The 19,976-nt window shown below is 37.3% G+C and overlaps 3 protein-coding genes across 9 annotated transcripts in view; all 3 read left to right on the forward strand.

The window, feature by feature from the left end:
• LOC140782933 (probable cinnamyl alcohol dehydrogenase 1) overlaps positions 1–5,984 on the forward strand; it is a 24,542-nt gene extending 18,558 nt beyond the window's left edge. For 5 of the 7 annotated variants that reach the window (XM_073129816.1, XM_073129817.1, XM_073129821.1 and 2 more), the window contains 6 exons: positions 151–249; positions 2,101–2,214; positions 3,121–3,351; positions 4,634–4,919; positions 5,317–5,467; positions 5,562–5,984. In XM_073129816.1, coding sequence (XP_072985917.1) covers positions 161–249; positions 2,101–2,214; positions 3,121–3,351; positions 4,634–4,919; positions 5,317–5,467; positions 5,562–5,758 — 1,068 coding nt within the window. In that variant the 5' untranslated portion in view covers positions 151–160 and the 3' untranslated portion in view covers positions 5,759–5,984. Of the gene's footprint in view, positions 1–148; positions 250–2,100; positions 2,215–3,120; positions 3,352–4,633; positions 4,920–5,316; positions 5,468–5,561 lie in introns of all 7 variants that reach the window. The other 2 variants (XM_073129822.1, XM_073129819.1) reach the window with 1 other exon arrangement.
• Positions 5,985–6,864: 880 nt separating this feature from the next.
• Positions 6,865–11,469, forward strand: LOC140782009 (ubiquitin-conjugating enzyme E2 variant 1C-like). The gene is made up of 4 exons (XM_073128329.1): positions 6,865–7,045; positions 10,607–10,746; positions 10,845–10,970; positions 11,054–11,469. The coding sequence occupies exons 1-4, from the start codon at positions 7,009–7,011 to the stop codon at positions 11,192–11,194; spliced, it is 444 nt and encodes a 147-aa protein (XP_072984430.1). The 5' UTR covers positions 6,865–7,008; the 3' UTR covers positions 11,195–11,469.
• A 2,733-nt stretch (positions 11,470–14,202) lies between these two features.
• On the forward strand, positions 14,203–19,594 carry LOC140781529 (protein disulfide isomerase-like 1-4). Its single transcript, XM_073127539.1, has 12 exons — positions 14,203–14,910; positions 15,079–15,208; positions 15,969–16,134; positions 16,226–16,344; positions 16,456–16,536; positions 16,883–16,969; positions 17,110–17,184; positions 17,904–17,972; positions 18,055–18,135; positions 18,212–18,346; positions 18,605–18,661; positions 19,242–19,594. Exons 1-12 carry the CDS (start codon positions 14,339–14,341, stop codon positions 19,422–19,424), a joined length of 1,755 nt encoding a protein of 584 aa, XP_072983640.1. The 5' UTR covers positions 14,203–14,338; the 3' UTR covers positions 19,425–19,594.
• Positions 19,595–19,976: the final 382 nt, after the last annotated feature.

Here is a 19,976-nt window from a genome sequence, read left to right on the forward strand (position 1 = left end):
CATGACTGTATGGCTTGTAATTAAATTTTCATCTTGCACACTGTGTTACATTATCATTTGCAACCTGAAGTTTCTATGAAATGTAACGTATTCTGCAAAATATTGGTACTCAGTACATTTGCTGTTTATAACTTTATTCTGAGTCATCAGATATCTTACAATGGATACTGAATGTGGCACTGGGGATTGTCTTGGATGGGCTTCAAGAGATCCTTCTGGAACTCTTTCACCCTACAAATTTGACCGCAGGTATGTCTGAGATGTTGCACTGGGAATTGTCTTGTACTTCGTTCTATTTTTCTGGTTGGAATGCTGGTTACTTTTTGAGTGGATTTTATGACACAACAAAAACACAATTTTCAGTTTTTGAAATAGAATGTGAGAATTCGGGAATATGAATATGATGAGAAGAATTCTTTACTGACTTTACTATATGATTTTAGTCTTTCTTTCTTCCTTGGCCTGCAAAATGTTCCCATTCTTGGATTCTGTTTGGCTTTTGCCTATCTAAAAGGATTTGAACCTTTTGCTTCTATATAAAATTGATTCTTAACATAATTTTTAGAAATTCATCACTTTTTCAGAGGCTTTTATTATCAAGACTTTCTATCCATCAGCTTGTCTTTAGGTCTTTTGATCCCATACCAAGCTTCACTTTCAGGTTGTTGCATACTTATGATCTAGGTGAACAACCCTTGTAATGCTAAATGTTACTGTGCTTTGTAGGATCAAACAAGGAGAAAAGAGAAATTTACCAGATTTGGTCTGGTCACATAAACCCTCTTTCCACTCTCTTCTATAATATATTCTTTTTGTCCATTTTCATAGATTTCGCCGGTTCATAAACTTCATATATGATACCGTGTCCTAAAGTACATCCAAGCGATTTGTCATTCAAAATGCATCATATGACAACTTCTTGACAACCATTAAGGAATCTCCAATCTTCATGCAATAACTTCAATCTACATGCATTTCCACTGTTGCCAAACCTTATCAACTGTTTGAGCCTACAAATCCTCTACATTTCGCCACCTCCCCAAATTTCTAGTAAGAACTTATTAAACCTCCATTGGCTATAAGACATTGTAGAGATGTACCATTGCAATTTGCAACACCTTTTTGCCCTATTTGTAATTCAAGGATGGCCGTGCCGGTTGGCACGCCTCATGTTGATGGAGTACCGACACTCAGCACGAGTATGTACTGAAATGCACGGCCTTGTGCTGACCCATGCTAGTTGGTACAGAATTTTTATATTTTATAGTTTAAAAACTAATTTAAGATGTACAAATGATAGATCTAGCCCAATTTTGTAAGATCTATAATTTATAAGAGTTCTTATATATACAAATTTTGTATTAGATCTATAAAAAGAATAATCTTTAAAATGTAGGAATCAAAGAGAAATTTTAATTTCCCCCAAATTTCAAAAAAGTCAAAATTAATGTCAAATTCATTTAAATTGGATTAAAATTAGTATATGAATATATTAGATTAACTCCACATAAGTTAACTAAAATTTTAGCATGAATAGATATCACCTAATTTTTTTCCCAAATTTCATAAAATTCAAAACTAATATGTCAAATTCATTCAAATTATGTCAAAATTGATATAGAAACATGTTAGATTAACTATGCTCATCTAAATTTTGATTTCAATTATTAAAATATTATCTATTAATGATTATATTTAATTATATTATGTGTTGAATCATATTTCTGGTTGATAATTATTATATACTTATATCTTTAATTGAAATATAAAGAGCCTCAAAAATTTATTAGAAGCATCCCGAGGCGTGCCGAATAGCATGCCCCATGCCGACACTCGTCAACACGACCATCCTTGCTTTGCATAAATGGCACATCCTCTAAAATAAATTCATTCCACTAATTTCATTAGAATGAACTTTTTAAGAACTTGGATATTGTTTTATTACAGAGTTGGACTTACAGCGTTGATGAACCTGCCATTTTGCATTAAAAAATTGAATTAGCCAAAAGGATGTAAATATGTAATGGTATGGTCAATACAAATTTTGAACTTTATTATGAACTACCAATATGTCTCTAATTTTGATATAAAAATCCACAGGGTTCTTCGGAGCGATGATATCTCACTAAAGATTACGCATTGTGGAGTTTGTTATGCTGATGTCATCTGGACAAGAAATAAACTTGGTGATTCAATCTACCCTTTGGTGCCCGGGTTTGTATTCGATCTCAACTGTAGTGCATATTGTTCATCAGATGGATGTCTAACTGTCTCAATGCTTTAGATGGGCATGCCTATTTGATAAGAACCTAGAAGCCTTTAGAAAACAAAGGTTGCTTCATAAGTTCCAGCCACAGATTTTAGATAAGCCATGATAAGCTCCTTTCAACTTTTATCATATGTTAATAGATTAATAGAACGTGATGTTCCAAATTGCAGTAGCTAATAACAAGTAAATCATGCACATTGAGTGAAGAGGAATGTTTATAGATAGGTTCCTGCATCAAATTAATGGAAGTCAATCCACAAGGTGGAGATCATTAGCATTAGAACTGGAAATAACCAACATTATCTTATTAGCACCAATTATGAAAATCTGTTAACCAAAAAGATACTGATGCTTAAATGAGGGTGTCGTTCAGTGTAATATTAAAGCTTGTCCCTTTCACCCAGTTGGTCATGGGTCTGTTACATGAAGACATGGAGAGAGTCTCATGCATTAGAACTTCTTATAACGATGCTAAAGTCAATAGCATATCTCATTAGGAAGTCCACGAGGAAAATATTTCCTTAAGATGTTGACCTTGAACTGTCAAAACACTGTTTAATAGGTACGATCTTTCCTGTGCAACCCTGTTTTTAGGATCATCATTAGTAAAGCATTCTTAGCGTTGCCAGAAGTTGGCATTGAGCTGGCTGTCATGAGTCCTTGTTCCAACTGGGCTTGCTGTCCCATGTTACTACCTTGCTCAAATGACCAAGTTTCACCATCACCTCAACCACCATTTTCAAAGAACAGTAGTAACATGAAATGTTACACACCTTCAAACACAATATCTAACATTTGTGGAATCTGTTCTAGAAATCGTATATTCTAATTATAGTTCACTATATATACAGGCATGAAATTGTTGGAATTGTCAAAGATATTGGTTCTGACGTAAAATGCTTCAAGGTTGGAGATCGTGTTGGAGTTGGGACATATGTTAATTCATGCAGAAGTTGCGAGTACTGTAATGATTTTCAAGAAGTTCATTGTTCAAAAGGGCCAACTCATACTTTCAATGCCCTTGATTCTGATGGCACAATCACAAAAGGTGGATATTCCAGCTACATAGTGGTCCATGAGAGGCAAGTAATTTTCTATCTAAATATGCCCTTTTCTGAGAGTAGTTTGTGATCCATGAACTCAATGAAGGACAATAACAAACGTATAATATTACATTTTCTCATTTATATAAACTACGCTATCAGAAGAAATTATTATATGTGTGACCTATATTGCTGATTGGAACACTTCTTTTGCTGCACCAAGATGCAAGTGTTGACCGGTGTCCATATGGTAAATTTTGGTAAAAGCTATATGGTACAGTGATTACTGATGTGCAATATCATGTTGTCTTTCAGCAAGGAATGTGAAAAACATACTTCTATCAATATCAACTCCTAGAAACCTGCAGACATCTTTCTGTGAGATTATGCCATTATGCTACTCATTATTCATTTTTAATCAGGCTTCTGACTGATTCTTGTATTCGGATAACAGTGCAAAACTGTAAATATATTAGCCAGGACAACTCGAGAAATAAAAACATGGTACAACTTAAGTACAACTTATTTGTAGTTGCAAAAGAACATTTCAAATATATGCATTTAAAATAAGAGGTTTCTATTTGTCTATATCATGGAACAAAATGATGATCACCAGACTCATCAGATGAGTCATTCAGTACTTTTGTTGAGCTAGATGACAGAATGGTTTACTTGGACAAGAAATTTTCATACAATTCCAGATTTTCAATAAGAATGATAGAAAAACATACTTGTTGCACAGCCAGTACAAGGATCTTTTCTTGTAAGTAAAATTTTCATCCAGATTTTAGGCTAATATTTTGTTTAGAACTTAGAAGTAGGTTGAAGTTAATAATATGAAATAAAAAAGACCTTTCTCTCTGGAAATTCAAATGACTAAAATGAAAATAATCAAGGATTTAGTAAATGGAAGACTAAGGTTGTGAATCTGGTATGGTTTAGTTATTTTTTTGTCTTGCCTATGAGAATAACATATTACTAGCTAAGACGTTATTGTCTAGCGGAGTTCTTTTGTTTAACAGTAGTAAATAACAACAGATGAAACAACGTAATTTTCCTTATACTTGCAGTACACAAGCATAGTGATGCAAGTACTTCAACAAAATTAATGATGTAGACTAGTTGATATGGATCTTATGCAAATTTGGACCTGCAGGATTATAATTGATTTTTGCACTTATTATCACCATATTAATAATCATCATTCTGACCTTCTTTCATCTATATATGTTTTGGCGAGATCACATTCAAGGACGAGAAGGATTTAAAATAAGTGATAGGTTGTTACATGATACCTGATGACTTATTTATCTGTCCACAGGTACTGTTTCAAGATACCTGATGGCTATCCATTAGATAAGGCAGCACCTTTGCTATGTGCCGGGATCACAGTTTATACACCCATGATGCGCCATAAGATGAACCAGCCTGGTAAATCCCTTGGGGTAATTGGATTAGGTGGTTTAGGTCATATGGCTGTGAAGTTTGGAAAAGCATTTGGATTGAAAGTAACAGTTCTTAGTACGAGTGAATCCAAGAGAGAGGAAGCTATCAAACTTCTTGGAGTTGACAAATTTGTGATATCATCAGACAAGCAGCAAATGGAGGTATTACATGTGCTATTGCATGCTACAATGCCATATAGCTATATAGTCAATGTAGCTAATGTTCCATAGATCTTTAACCTGTCTCATGGAGAATTAGTTTATGGAGTTCAAAGTTATGACCTCAATTTTTTTATTAACATAAGTAATTACTAGTTCATATTATTTTATTCTATGTTAAATTAGTTGGCCAACACCTTCTACTTCATTATCTTTAAAGGGCTCGCTTAAATTAATATAATCCCAGTCCAATTTATTCTTTTTTAACTGATTAAACCTTCTTCGTTTTGGACTGAAAAAGACAGACATTCCCAATACTTAGTTATGTAGAAGTAAGCATGTTTATAACATGTTGAATCTAGTAATGAAGTTTCCATCATTCCAACCATCTTCTTTGCAGTCTATAACGAAATCCCTCGACTTCATCATCGACACTGCTTCTGGCGATCACCCATTTGAGCCGTACCTTTCACTCCTGAAGGTTGGTGGGGTTATGGCCCTGGTGGGCTTTCCCAGTGAAATCAAAATTCATCCTGCAAGCCTTAACATTGGTAAGTTTCTCTCTTTTCCTACTGGTGTAGATCATAGAACTTAAACTACTGCTTCATAATCTACATGTACTCCTAATAATAACTACTGTTTTAGGTGCAAAAACCATCTCTGGGAGTCTCACTGGTGGTACCAAGGACACGCAAGAGATGCTTGAATTCTGCTCAGCAAATGAAGTTTACCCAGATATTGAGGTAATTGATATACAGTACATAAATGACGCTCTTGAGAGGCTTACCAAAAGTGATGTGAAGTACCGTTTCGTTATCGATATTGAGAACTCCCTCAAGTAATGTTATGCTGCACTAAGAAGAGAACTACATATCTGGCTATTTGTGGTTGCAGAAAAAATGCAACAGTTTCCAAAAAGAACATCTTACTTTGGAAACTTGGTATTAGTTTCTTATTGAAATAAAAATATATGCTACAATCCTTGTAACGAGGGAACAGATACTTATATTTATTTGCTATGAATATAGTACAAGATGATTCCAGGTTTTTCCTGTAATTATAGGCAAAGAACTGCTTGATTCAGACTATAAGTAATGAGCCAAATGATGAAAGGAACATCCTGGATGAAGATGGCTATTTACGCGTAACAAGATTTGCTGGTTACAAGTCATGAGATTTTTCCTCTCTCTTTTATGTTTCATCTTTTGCAAAGTGGGTCTGAATTCTCACATCAAATGCAGATATGGCTTGCTAATCAAGAGGTAACAAGTGAGATAGTTTGGAGATATGTATATGAGAATGAGTTGGGCTTGTGCAAATCATGTCACTACTAAGAAGAGATTAGAAACCTCAAACTATCTCTGTGTGATTGGCTAAAGCACAGGAAGGTACATCAGTAAAGTGATTCATTTACCCAAAACACAACAAATTTGGGAGCTTCGGCTGAGTGACTACTTTTCTGACCCACTTTAATGCAACCAAACATGCCCAAGGAGATAATGCTTACTTTGATGTTCTCCTATCTTTGGTTCTAGATGTAACAACCTGATATCAATGCCATGAGTTATCTAGTTATTATTTGATAAATTTCTCATTGGAGAATTATATATGTGTAGTCTGAGCCAGAGTTATCTAGTTATTTAATCTATTTATCAGAGTGAATTACCTATTTATATAGTCTAAAGCTTACGAGCTTGTAATATATAAAAAAAATTATATTTCACCTCTTGTAGTTTGACTCTAATTGCACCAAATTTGTATGTATTTTCAACTTAAATATTTATTAGAGACAAATTTATATATGAAAAAGAAAAAAAAAGAAAAAAAAATATATATTAGGTACACTAATGATCTGTTGGATTGCTCCTAATTCCTAATTAAAAAATAGGAAAACACTAATTAAGAATCCAATAGGCAATAGGACATGGACTGGATCCATCGTTGGGGCCCACCATCACCATCACGGGTCGCCCAACGCTTTCCTCATCTAGTCTTGAAAAGTAGAGGGCTCTGTTTCCTTCTCTCTTCTCTTCCATCCCACCTCTCGAATAAGTCTCCCAAGGGCTCGTTATCTCGCTAGAAGGAAGAATCCATGACGCTTGGTGGCTCTGCTGGATCCAGCGTTGTCGGTAAGGAGGAACGAAAGATCGATGGATAAATTTTGGCTCTCTTTCCCCTCGTACATCTTTTTTGTTGTAAATGCTTGCGGTGTTCGATTAGAGATTCGCATCGGTAGATCGCGTATGATGAGAACGAAAACGATCTGTCGTGTTACCGATTCAATTGATCTGTTAGATTACCAATTTTTAGAGTGTATGTTGCTGCGATCAACATCGAATCATGGTCCTTTGGCTTCAAGGATGTAGAAAATATTGTTTGGCTGTTTCAGATAGGGGGTTTGGCCAATTTCTTGCGAGTTTTGACCTCCTTTCTCGATCAATAAATTGGAATTTCTTATTATGTAAGTAAAGAAAGGAAGCGATTTTAATCATTATTGATATTTTCTTGATGCAAGATATGCATATACACTCCACCACTTGTAGCCACGGATTGCTCTGTTATTCTGAGTAGGAACTCAGATTTTACTTAGTTTTTCATTCTAGCATTTATATATGCAAGATATTTTTCTACCCACATTTTCTGAGATAGTATTCCCTTTATTTGGTGGGTAAAACCTAGTAAGAAATCTTTTTCCGTTGGAAGAAAGTTTTGCAGTCCTAAGTACTGTTGTCTTATTCCAAGTCAATACCACTTTCTTAATCATTCTTAATGTACAAGCTACCCTGTCGTTACCACTTCATCAGTCGTCAGATATGTCTTGTCACACATAATGCAAAGGAAATAGGTTATCATAAATGAATAACTAAGTTGTTTGAAAATTTTAGTTTTGTACTCGTTGAGATCTTGGATATTTGATGGAAAGTTCAATTGATCGTCCATATCTTTGCTAAATGCTTCATGTGATGGTCATGTTAGCTTGTGCCTATCAACTCGTACTAGGTTTTGTTAGATCTAGCGAGATGGCATCTTATGTCATGCCTTGTTGTGTTTCTCTACTACTGATTCAGATCAAAACACAACATTACATTTTGCTGAATGCCCACTTGTATCCATAGATATCCCGTTCTCTCAAGATGCTTAACCATTCTACTTTCCAATGCAATTCTCTCTATATTCTGGTCAACTTTGGCTTTTGCTAATGTCTTATTCAATCAACTTTGTGTAGGATTGGAAGGGTGTAAAATTTGGTGCCCATGTCAAATTGTCAATATGTGCTGAAAACAATATCATTGTCTTTCTAAATCCTGAAACCTAAGCAGTCTTGAAACAAACTTGCCTGGAAGCTTTTGTTAGGATCTAAAGAGTAAAAACCATTTTAGATTGTGATCTAGGTTTCACTTTTATTACATTAATGCCTTAAAGCTATCTGGATCTACATATTGGCACAATAATTCTGTTAACATTTTATTAATTGAAAAGGTTCTAGGATGTTCAGAAGAGGTTAACTTGTTTTATAATCCTCAGGATCTTGAGGTAGCTATTTGTGAAATTTGTTCTATTAACAAACTCATTTCCTCGTAAAAGGACTTACTGTCTTAAGTCTTAACTATATTTACTTTAGTATGGTGCACAATTTTCTTATTCATGAATAGAAACTAGACTTTACGCCCTCCCTCCCTCTGTTGTGAATAGAAAAGGGCTAGAGAATAGAAATAGAAGTAAGGGTGTAAATGAGCTGAGCTTGAGCGAGCCGACTTCGGCTCAGGCTCGGCTTGAAATGAATTTCGAGCCTTAGAATTCTGCTTAGGCTTGGCTCAACTCAACTTGAGCCGAGCCCGAGCCGGGCCAGATCGAGCCCGAGCCGAGCTTGTGCCTAAAATGAGCCTATTATCAAGCCTCATTCAAGCCGAGCTGGATTGAGCTGGATCGAGCCAGATTGAGCCAAGCCAAGCCACAACCTATGCTAAAATTGAATAACTCTTCTGCCATCTCTCTCTCTCTCTCTCTCTCTCCGATCACTCTTCTGCCATCTCTATCGTCATTACCACTCACCCATCTCTCTCTCCCTCTTCTTCTATAAAACTTCTCTTTCTCTGCTCACATGAGAAAATTGCCGAGTGAATTGGATTGGCCTTGGCAAAGACCAAATCGCCAAGCTGCGCGTTGCAGTGATGGTGGATGCTAAGCTGGATTCCAGCCACATGCTGATATGTGGGCCCCTATGCTCGCCAAACCCCCCCCCATGCAAAGACCTTGAACGACTGTCAATAGGATTTATCCCTAAACTTTACTAATCTGCAGATAAGATAAGGTTATCCGGGAACAGAACAGGGAAGAGTTTATATCCTACTTACTTGGTAGCAGAGATCGGTGACCTTCAGGCGACCGGTGAGCTGATCGGGGAAGACCTCATCGATCTAGAAGCCGAGGGCGTGGAGGGGCGCGTCGAGCTCGGCCGTCTTGGACGACAGGGTGGATGTCGTCATCGCCATGGGGGAATGAATAAGAGGGAGTGGGTTGGGAACTTGGGATTATGGATCATGAGTTTGGGCTGGTACTAGGGAGACATCGCAAGGCGGGCGGCATGTGAGAACTTTGAGGAGGTCCGCCCGAAGCAACAGCTACATCAGTCGAGAATGGTGCATGGGATGGGGTGTGGTAAGATGCAGCGACTTGGTGAAGGAGGAGGAGGCGGCACTGCGGTAGCTTAAGGAGGACGAGCACGGTGTCGAATGAGGAGGCGGGGATGGGATTTGTGAATTAGGGTTTTCTCGCCCCTTTTATACCAAGCCTGAGCGAGCCGGCTCCAACTCAGGCTCGACTCGATATTAATTTCGAGCCAGTTTCGACGGCTCGGGCTCCGCTCATCTCTAACTAAGCTGAGCCGACCTCTAGCTTCAGCTGAGCCTGAGCCTGAGCCTGAGCTGCTCGTTTATTTTGATAGCCCTAAATAGAAGCAACATCCAATTATTAGTTGCAGCATCTTATTGAAGCTTTTGCTCGCTAGAACTTATGTCATCTCAGCACGTGCATATCCATTCCGTATTTAGCTAGGATGTATGATTTAGGTTACTATTTTTTTTTTCTGAAGAGGCATAAAAAATGAGTTTTTAATTAGAATTATTTGGTTTAGATCATAAAACAAACAGACACTTACAACTACAGACACTTTACAGAAAAGAAAGTAATCTTTGTAAGAGATCTATTGGATAAGGGATCCTATTCCAGACCTTTCAAACTTTGCTTAAACCTGGTATTTGCATTCATTTTCTCTGATATCTCTAACCACATCTTGCAGTAAATAAGGATAAGGACAACTCATCCTCCACCTCTTGTTGGATGTTTGAACTTTCAAAACTGAACAACAAGAATATAAAGAAGCAGCCATGCTCTGATACCCAATTCCATTGATCAAGGCCAGTCTCTTTGATGGTACCAACAATTGACAAATGACTGCACTGTTTTCTCATATAAATTATGCATATTAATTATGGCAGCTTTTTTAAATTTCACATTGAAACAATTGCAGTTCATGCTTGATATTGTGTTTGTATAATTAATGGTAATCAAATAGATGGATAATGTTTCTTGTGAATGCCTTGGGTTCAATATAGCATGATGTATTAGGAGCAAGACAGTATTTTGGCAATTTAAAGTCACCCAGATAATTTTGTTAATCATCTCTGCAGTTCCTCGAAACTTTAGGCTGCTGGAAGAACTTGAACGTGGGGAAAAGGGGATTGGAGATGGTTCTGTGAGTTATGGAATGGAAGATGGAGATGACATCTTAATGCGCTCATGGACAGGCACAATAATTGGGCCACCTAATGTAATAAAGACCCATATTTTATGCCTCAGCTGCTAAATATTCTTAGATGCTTCTATCCGTTATTTATGTTTTCAACTTTTCATGTCAATGATTTACAGTCTGTTCATGATGGTCGCATCTATCAGCTCAAGTTATTCTGTGACAAAGACTATCCCGAAAAACCTCCCAATGTTTGGTTCCACTCACGAATAAACATGAATTGCGTCAATCCTCAGACAGGAGTGGTAATTGATAATTTCTCTCCTTCTGCAGACATAAGAATGTTTGCCTCCTCATTGACTATTGTTTTTTTTTCTAACCAATGTAGGTTGAACCAAAAAAGTTTGCCCTTCTGGGACATTGGGAGCGTAGATTTACAATGGAAGACATCTTGGTGAACTTGAGGAAGGAGATGGCAGCTCCACATAACCGGAAGTTACCCCAGCCCCAAGATGATGCATTCTTCTAGATTTGAGAATCTCTACTGTTGCATTTCATCATAGAGGAAGGCCATCATTGTTAACCAGCAAAAGATATTTATGTTCAAGTTTATGATTGAAAGAATGATAATTCTGCTTGAGTTATTAAGAAAAATTGTGTGGACTAGTTAATGTCGCATATATATGTTTCCTTCCTAAATGCTTTCTAGTGGATGTTTTTAATATTTTGGTTGTGTGCTCCAGTTACTGGAGTCTTCTGAGTGTTGTTTGATTTTATACAGTATTTTGCCCTTGAAATCTCCAATGCTTCTGTTGTTCCTCTTTTTTCTTCTTCTGCTATACATATATGAAATTGTTAAGCAGAGTTCACTGATGTTTAATGCCCCTCTGCAAGGTTTTGAGCCATATGTATCTGCCTTTTTGAATCGATTTCCTCTTAAGTGGATGCCACTATTATCTGTACTTCCACTCTCAATTCCAACACTTCCTCTTTATTCAAACTTTTCCTTTGTAAAACTTGGTATTATTAGAGAACGAAACGCTGGATTCTTGGAGCAAAGTTGTGGTATATGATAGCTTGCAGGTCCTAATCTAACTGTGGTTTTGCTATGACTTCTTGGCTGTAGTTTTGGTTTCTTTAGTTTGTAGTGAACCAATTGCCCCCTCGATTGCCAATGTGATCGGAGTCGTACATAAATGGTCATTGGGTTAGCCCAGTGTCAAAGATATATCTCCCTAGCGCACTTGCAACTTTGAATCCTCCTACTTTGACGAAGTACCCATTTGCATGTCGAATTCACGACTATACGTATATTTTTCAAAAATAATTCTGGGCATTACGTTCTATTTGAGTGACGAATCTGAGTGTTTCAATCACTGCAATGCCGGCCGAGGTTAGGTAACGATCTCTATAATTGTGGTGGGTAAGATTGTCTCCAATCAAGCTCTCTTATGACTTTGCATTGCATCGGTTGAGGTCTCCATTGTCACAGATTTTTGACATGTTGATCATTTGATGATACACTACAACAAGGTTCGCTATATTTGATCGTTTGATGATACTCTTAAAACTGTTCATCTCGTGCCAAAAGTCATACGATTTGCTAGTGTTCTTGTTCCAGGACCAGGATACTACTGATCGAATACCAACCATAATTCCTTCTGTCTCGTCGTGCACTTGGCCTCTCGAGATTGGCTGCCAAACAATCCAATTAGGCTGATGACTACTTGAGACATATGATCAATACCGTAGACGGCACCGGTTCTGTTATTGGTAGGTGGTACTGAAAGGTTCTTGTCAAAATTTGTAGTCTAATTTCTACATGCATCCTGTGGCCATAATACTCAACAATACATATAGTATTGGTCTACCCCCTCAAAATATGTAGGAATATGCAATCTTTCACTCTAGATCTCTCTCTCTCTCTCTCTAATGGATACAAATTATAGGAAGCTTAACCGTGCACAAAATTCAGCTTCTTCGCACTCCAATTCACATAACTCATCTGCATCAATATCATCATCATCAACAACAACAATAACTAGAACAACAATATCAAACACATCAAACATCGCACTGGAAGCAAGAGGCGGAAATCAGGAGGAGCTCTCGACTGTCGAAAATGGAGTCATAGTGCTAAGGGGATGCCCTAGATGCCTCATGTATGTGATGGTCCAGGAGCAAAACCAGAGATGTCCAAGGTGCCACAACTCTTCCTTGGTCCACTTCTCTCAGTAAGTGGCATATGCATGGCTTTTATGTACTTTTTAGCCTGGTTTAAGATTTTATCAATCTGTTCTTGAAACAACTCGATCAATTGTCTTGGCCAACAAAATTTCTTTTGTTGTTTTGTTATTGGCTCATGCAGTTAGTAAAGGTTGCCTCCAACTCTCCAATTAAGCACCCTACTAGGTTCTATTGGTTAAATGGGAATAGTGTAAAAATGTCTAATTTAAAAATAAAAATCATTAATTTTATATAATCCAAGATTCAAGAGTGGCTATTCTGTTACTCATGTAGCATGGATGGTCTAAATTTTTCTGAGATGTGGTATAAAAGAAATATAAAAAACATAGCTTGAAGTTTAGGTTTTGACTTGTTAAAAATCAAGATATTTTGGTTAGTTTTGGTCTATTTTAGCTTTCTTTTAATAAATAGTCTTTTTTTTTAATTGCATCATATAAAATCTAATCGCATTTAATATACGAGGATGATATTGAGTTAGATACAAATTAGATTCAACTCAAATTTAGATTAAAATTTGAAACCTATATTAAATAAATTTAAATTATTATGATTATTTGGCTTCAAGGAACAGTTTCAAATCATATTAGACGTAAATGCAAAATATTTTGACAAAAATGTAAAACTTCAAACCATAATAAAAAAAAAGTAACATGTAAATTACACTATGGTAGAATATAATTTTGCCATAGTTGAGAAAATAATGATTGTTTTTTTGGTAGTATTTTTGTTTTTATTTTTGTGTTTTATATTGCCTACTTTGAAAAAAAATATGGTCCTTAGTAACTAACTGGCAAGCTAGAATAATAATAATGTACGTTGAGAAGAGTGGTTTGGTTACAAAAGAAGCTTATTCTTAATACTATATTACTCCTAGATGGACTACATGATACATCCATGATCCATTGGCTAGATCTTGGTATATAATAATTTATAAATTCAAAACCTTCATCTTAGTGTCATAGTAAAAGAGTTATATTTTGGTTGGTTGCTGAATAAAAAAATCGATCATCTTTCATAAGAAAAAAAAAGGGGGGGTTAAATAATAAACTAAAACACGGATATTTAAGTGGAAAATTAACTAGATAAAATGCATTACTGGAGAAGCGACGTCTCTAGGTTGACCTTCTTTCACGTAATATAGAAAGATTAAAAAGGCTTTATCCCCACCATTAATGTAATGCCTTCTTCTCCCACGTTGCAATACAACTCGATCGCACCAATAAGGCCCCTCCACGTGTAAAGAACACCTCACTACTCCCCGTCGCCGTCTCAGGCGTTACTTCAGACTCACCTCGTCCGTTACCGTCAGCATTTCTCATAAACCCCCCCGTTAGTATTTCCAGATCGACGATCGTCGACAAATCCTCCCTCCTCTCTCTCCTTCAAAACCCTACTTTCGAGATCCAAATCTCTCTCTCTCTCTCCAATGGCTCCTCGTTTCGTCCTCCTTGCCTTCGCCTTCTCCGCCCTCTTCCTCCTCCATGGATTCACCAACGCTGCTGTCGAGCTTGACAACGACGCTGACGAGGAAGAGGAGCTCCTCAACTTTCTCGAAGACGGCTCCGACTCTGACTCTGACATGGACTCCTCCCAGGAGTTCCCTTCCTCCGATGAAGTCTCCTTGTCCGACGCCTCCGACGGCGAAGACTTCGATCCCGACGAATACGAGGATGTCGCCGGCCAAATGCACGAGAACTCGGCGGATCCGATCGACGAGAGCGATGTGGTGGTGTTGAAAGAAGGCAACTTTAGCGAGTTCTTGGCTTCCCATCGGCACGTGATGGTGGAGTTCTACGCGCCGTGGTGCATGCATTGCCAGGCGCTGGCTCCGGAGTACGCGGCGGCGGCGACGGCCCTCCGCGACGAGGATGTCGCGCTCGCAAAGGTCGATGCCACCGAGGAGAACGAGCTCGCGCAGAAGTATGAAGTCCAGGGGTTCCCAAGCGTGGCCTTTTTCGTCGATGGCGTTCGCAGGGATTATCCGGGTCAGAGGACAAAGTAAGAAGTTTGAAGATTGATGCGTTTCAGCCTTGATCTGCTCTTATTTAATTTCTAGGAGTTATTTTCCCTAAAGTGCTTCATTTTTTAATTTCCATCTTTACCACAGTGTTAATCTTTTTGCAAATCTACTATAACTAAATGTGCTTTCGGTGGATCTTATTACAGAGATGCTATTGTGACCTGGATCAAGAAGAAGATAGGACCTGGAATTCATAACATTACGACTGTCGAGGAGGCAGAGAAGATACTGACTGCCGAGGATAAAGTTGTTTTGGGATTTCTCGACTCTTTGGTGGTAATTATTTTTCCTTGCGACTATGTCAGTATAACCTAAGTGGATTCCCTTGAGCAAATTCAGTATCATCTCATTCAGTATAAGGAATCAAGAGATTTAATAAACTCATAATCTCATATATCTGAAATTGGGCATGACTGTTAGATATGTGATTAGGAAGTCTCATGTCAGTATGTATAGTGTCTGTCTTTCTGGTCTTTATGTAATAATTTCATATTAACAAACATCCTGCACACAGGCTGCACTAAGATGTGCATCTCTCAAGTTTATTAGATCTTCTGGCTCAGATTTATGGATTGTTTTCTATTACACAAAGCATCTGAGAATTGAGTTTATGCATCGCTAGACCGAAGTTTCATGTATGATACTCATAGCTTGTATGTCAACAATATGGCCTTTTGCCAGATGGCTGTAGTATCTGGTCATTTATTCAGAATTTCTCTGTCAAGTGTTTGGCTCGTTCGGTTGACCTGTGAGGTATTAGACTTTCCATGGTATCATATAGATCTAATATCACTTTTCCTTCGAATGTCAATAATATTGTGAATTAGATGAGACTAGATTTAGAAATTTATTTAGTAGTCCATATGCTGTTTGCTAGCTAAACGGAGTGTCAAACATGTCTGGTAATAATTCTTTCCTTATGTTGTATATGTTGATTCTTTTCTTTTCTATGGTGACTTGTACTTTCCCATGATTTCTGATGGTTTTCTAGTTTTGCTTCAGTTTTGGCTCAGTATTTCCTTTTCTATTGTTGCAGGGTGCTGACAGTAATGAGCTTGCTGATGCCTCGAAACTTGAAGATGAGGTCAACTTTTACCAAACTGCTAGTCCTGATGTAGCCAAGCTTTTCCACATTGATCCATTAGCTAAACGCCCATCTTTAGTGTTGCTGAAGAAGGATGTGGAGAAGCTGGCCTACTTTGGTATGTTTGTATCTTAATTGTTTTCATTTCCACATTGCTAAATTCTTGTTTTAAATTAGAGGAACTAACCAGGGCACTACACTTTATGCAGATGGAGAGTTTACCAAGTCTACCATTGCTGACTTTGTATTCGCAAACAAGCTTCCTCTAGTTTCCATATTTACCAGGGAAAATGCTCCGGCTATTTTTGACAATCCAATAAAAAAGCAGGTAGGCCATATCAACTGGTTGTAGTGATTTACTACTGATTTGTCCACATTCTCTTGCATCAACTTTTGGACTTTCTTACTTATTTAGTATTGCCTTTTTCTTCATTATCAGATTTTGCTCTTTGCTGTGTCAAATGATACCAAGGAGCTCATGCCAACCTTCCAAGAGGCAGCAAAATTATTCAAGGGCAAGGCAAGTGCCACTAAAGCACAACTTATATATGATGCACACTGGACGGCAACATTAGTTGATTTTCTATTCACCTATATCTTTACATAAACATTGAGGGAATGATTTTTAATATAGAAGTTCAGTTTGCTTCTCAAAATGTGGACCCTTTACACACACACACACCCTCTTTATTTTCATAAGAAATTTCCCATCTATTTTTCATTATAAACTATAAAGAGGTGCACTGTTCTCTATTTGTTTCAGTAGTTGCTTTCTTTGGAAATTTCGTGCCACAAAGTTCTGTAGGGTTGACGGCTACACATAGACGTATAGTTGATTTGGAGATTCTTTGTTGATTCCATTGCAGCTCATCTTTATCTATGTGGAGAAGGACAATGAGGATGTTGGTGTACCTGTTTCAGATTACTTTGGCGTGACTGGAGATGATCCTAAAGTGAATTTTCTTCGCTTTCTTATTCTACTATTCTTTTATTAACTTTTGTATCTTACATGTCTCTCTATCACTTCTCTTCTTGAATGGTGTAGCTAATAGTAGTTTAAAATTTTGAATTCCTGATTGTTGTATTTGTGCAGGTTTTGGCATACTCAGGAAATGAAGATGCTAGAAAATATATGCTTGAGGGTGAATTATCACTGGATAACATTAAGGTTTGTTACCCCTCCCCCTCCCCCTTCCCTTCTCCCCTCCTCCCTCCCTTACTGACATATTATGAACATATTGTGCATCACTGTATCCACACTGTACGTATCCAATTTGATATTGTACTCTGGCAACGAAGACAAAAAATAGCAGTAGTAATGTAGGCAATCCTTTATATAACATCGGGTTGGTGGTATGCTTCCTTGTGAGCTCTGATGCCATTTCTCTCACCTGCTACATACAGAAGTAACAAGAACTCTGGCAGGCAGGGCATGCAGAGACACAATGTAGTTAGTGATGGTAAATCAGTACCCAGACAATCTTTCAGATTTACAGGATTGCACACAAGTTTGTGCATGCTCATAGACATAGTGCCTTTTTCATTTTCTGACTGAATGTAAATTAAGGTAGCGTCACCAAACCATCTACTTATTCTGAGTCCCTAAGGCAACATCACTACTGCTTTGCTAGAATGTTGCTTTGATTCTGTTAAGGTTATAATCTCATCTCTTATTGTGCATTTTATTTAGATAATATATGACCTGGTATTGATGCTCTTGTTGTCAAGGATTTGCGTGCTATAGTTTTGCAGTTTGTAGTATGTTTTGTGCAATCATTTGTTCTTCCATGAGAACTCCATGAGAACTTTGTGCAGGTCGATATTGTCATGTTGTTTTCTGCGGGGGTATCTATTACTGATCTTAACAAATTGTATCTTCTCATATAGACTTTTGCAGAGGGTTTCTTGGAAGACAAGCTAAAGATTTTCTACAAATCTGATCCTATACCTGAGACAGTAAGCTTGAAACATGTCTTTGTGGCTTTCTCTTTTTGTATCCATATCTGATTGAGATACCCTTTTTGTAATATCTGCACAGAATGATGGGGATGTCAAAATTGTTGTTGGAAATAATTTTGACGATATAGTTTTGGATGAGTCTAAGGATGTCCTTCTAGAGGTAATTTTTTCTCATTTCATTTGTCAAGGAAGGTTTTAGTTGTAGTGCAGTGTAATCTCACTTCAGTTTGGACCAGCTCTACGCTCCATGGTGTGGGCATTGCCAAGCACTAGAGCCAATCTACAACAAGCTTGCTAAGCATCTCCGTGGCATTGACTCTCTAGTAATAGCGAAAATGGATGGAACCAAAAATGAGCACCCACGCGCCAAGGTCTTGCTTCTTACCTGATTATGACACATATACATATATTCATATATATATTTTATATTATGTTGAGTTTTATGTTTGAGTTTTACTCCATCAAGCAAGTAAATACTAAATTTTAATATTTCCTGGTACAATTTTATTGCATTATAGCTTGATTATATTCTCTCCTTTTTATTGAGTCATTCGAACTAACACTGTCTATGTAAAATTCCAAAATAGCACTGAATCTTAAAGCTAAAATATACCTCCTGTGTGTCTCAGGCTGATGGTTTCCCAACATTGCTCTTCTATCCAGCAGGGAATAAAAGTTTTGATCCAGTAAGTATTACCTATTCATGTTACTTTTCTATTTGTCTGCCCAAAAGTCCATTTATGTTAGGGAAGTTTGAATTAACTCCATCTTTAAGCAATCTAATGATTTTAATCGAATATTCATGCCTACACTCTAAAATAATAGAAAAACACCTCGCTATTAGATCTATTATTAGGTTTTGTGCAATGACATGTGTTGATTTAACCATTCACATAATCAGCAAAAACCAATATCCAAATCTAGCATAACATAACAGATGGTCAAACTGGATTCTGCTCAATTAGACAGGCTTGTAACCTCCCTCCTCCTACCTGTGTTTTTTTACCCAGTCAGAAGAAAGTCTGATGTTCTCACTTCAAAACTCTCCTTTGATCTCTCCTATTCCTCATGAAGTGAGATATTCTCCTTTTATGCCATCCAGTTACACTTGGGCACTTCTTTCATCATTTAAGAGTTTGAATTGTAACATTGGTTAAATGTAGGTGTCAAATGCAAATTTTCCATTATGCTAATCTTCAGTAGGGTATTAGTATTATCATTTGTGGTATCATTATACTTATTTAGTTTTCACTTGTCTTTTTGAAGATTACCGTCGAAACAGATAGAACAGTTGTGGCCTTCTACAAATTTATCAAGCAGCATGCCTCTATCCCCTTCAAGCTCCAGAGACCGGCATCTGCTACAAAAGCCGAGTCTGCTTCTGAAGCACCTGCAGCAGAAGCACCGAGTCTGAAGATTAGCACCGCAGACATGAAAGATGAATTGTAGAGCTTTTTCGGTTTCTTGACAGATGCTCTCATTCATCAAACGAGTAGAGACTTTACTCTATTAGGAGAGTCTGCATGATTGTAACTGACTATAACTCGAATGTAGGCAATCCGATAATCCAGTATGATTAGATTTGCAATCAAATAACAGAGGTTAACTGTTCTCTTTTCTGTTCTTTTTCTCATTCGCAATACACCTGCAGCAGAAGCACCAGAGGCTTCCAAGCTTTGATTCAACTATACTATTCACTTTATCTTCATTATCCAAACTCCAATTCTCCTAACGAAAGAAAATTGTCAGCTAACCTAACAAGACGCGTTGTGTATCTTTGACCGAGTGAAAACCTTTCTTACTTAAAAAAAAAATGATTAAAGAACTTGCTTAAGAAGGATGCACTACCAATGTTGTGTACGGTGTACCATAAGAATAAACAAAGTAAAAAAGGGAATAATTTAAGTTTCCCCGCAAATTTTGGCCACCTTCTCTTCTCTAACTTGGACTTGAGAAAGAAATGCGTACTTTGTCAACCTCCACTTTCTTAGAGATGGGAAA

This window comes from Typha latifolia, chromosome 2, assembly GCF_019914945.1.
Source record: "Typha latifolia isolate L0001 chromosome 2, TyphaL0001v2, whole genome shotgun sequence".
Taxonomy (NCBI): domain Eukaryota; kingdom Viridiplantae; phylum Streptophyta; class Magnoliopsida; order Poales; family Typhaceae; genus Typha; species Typha latifolia.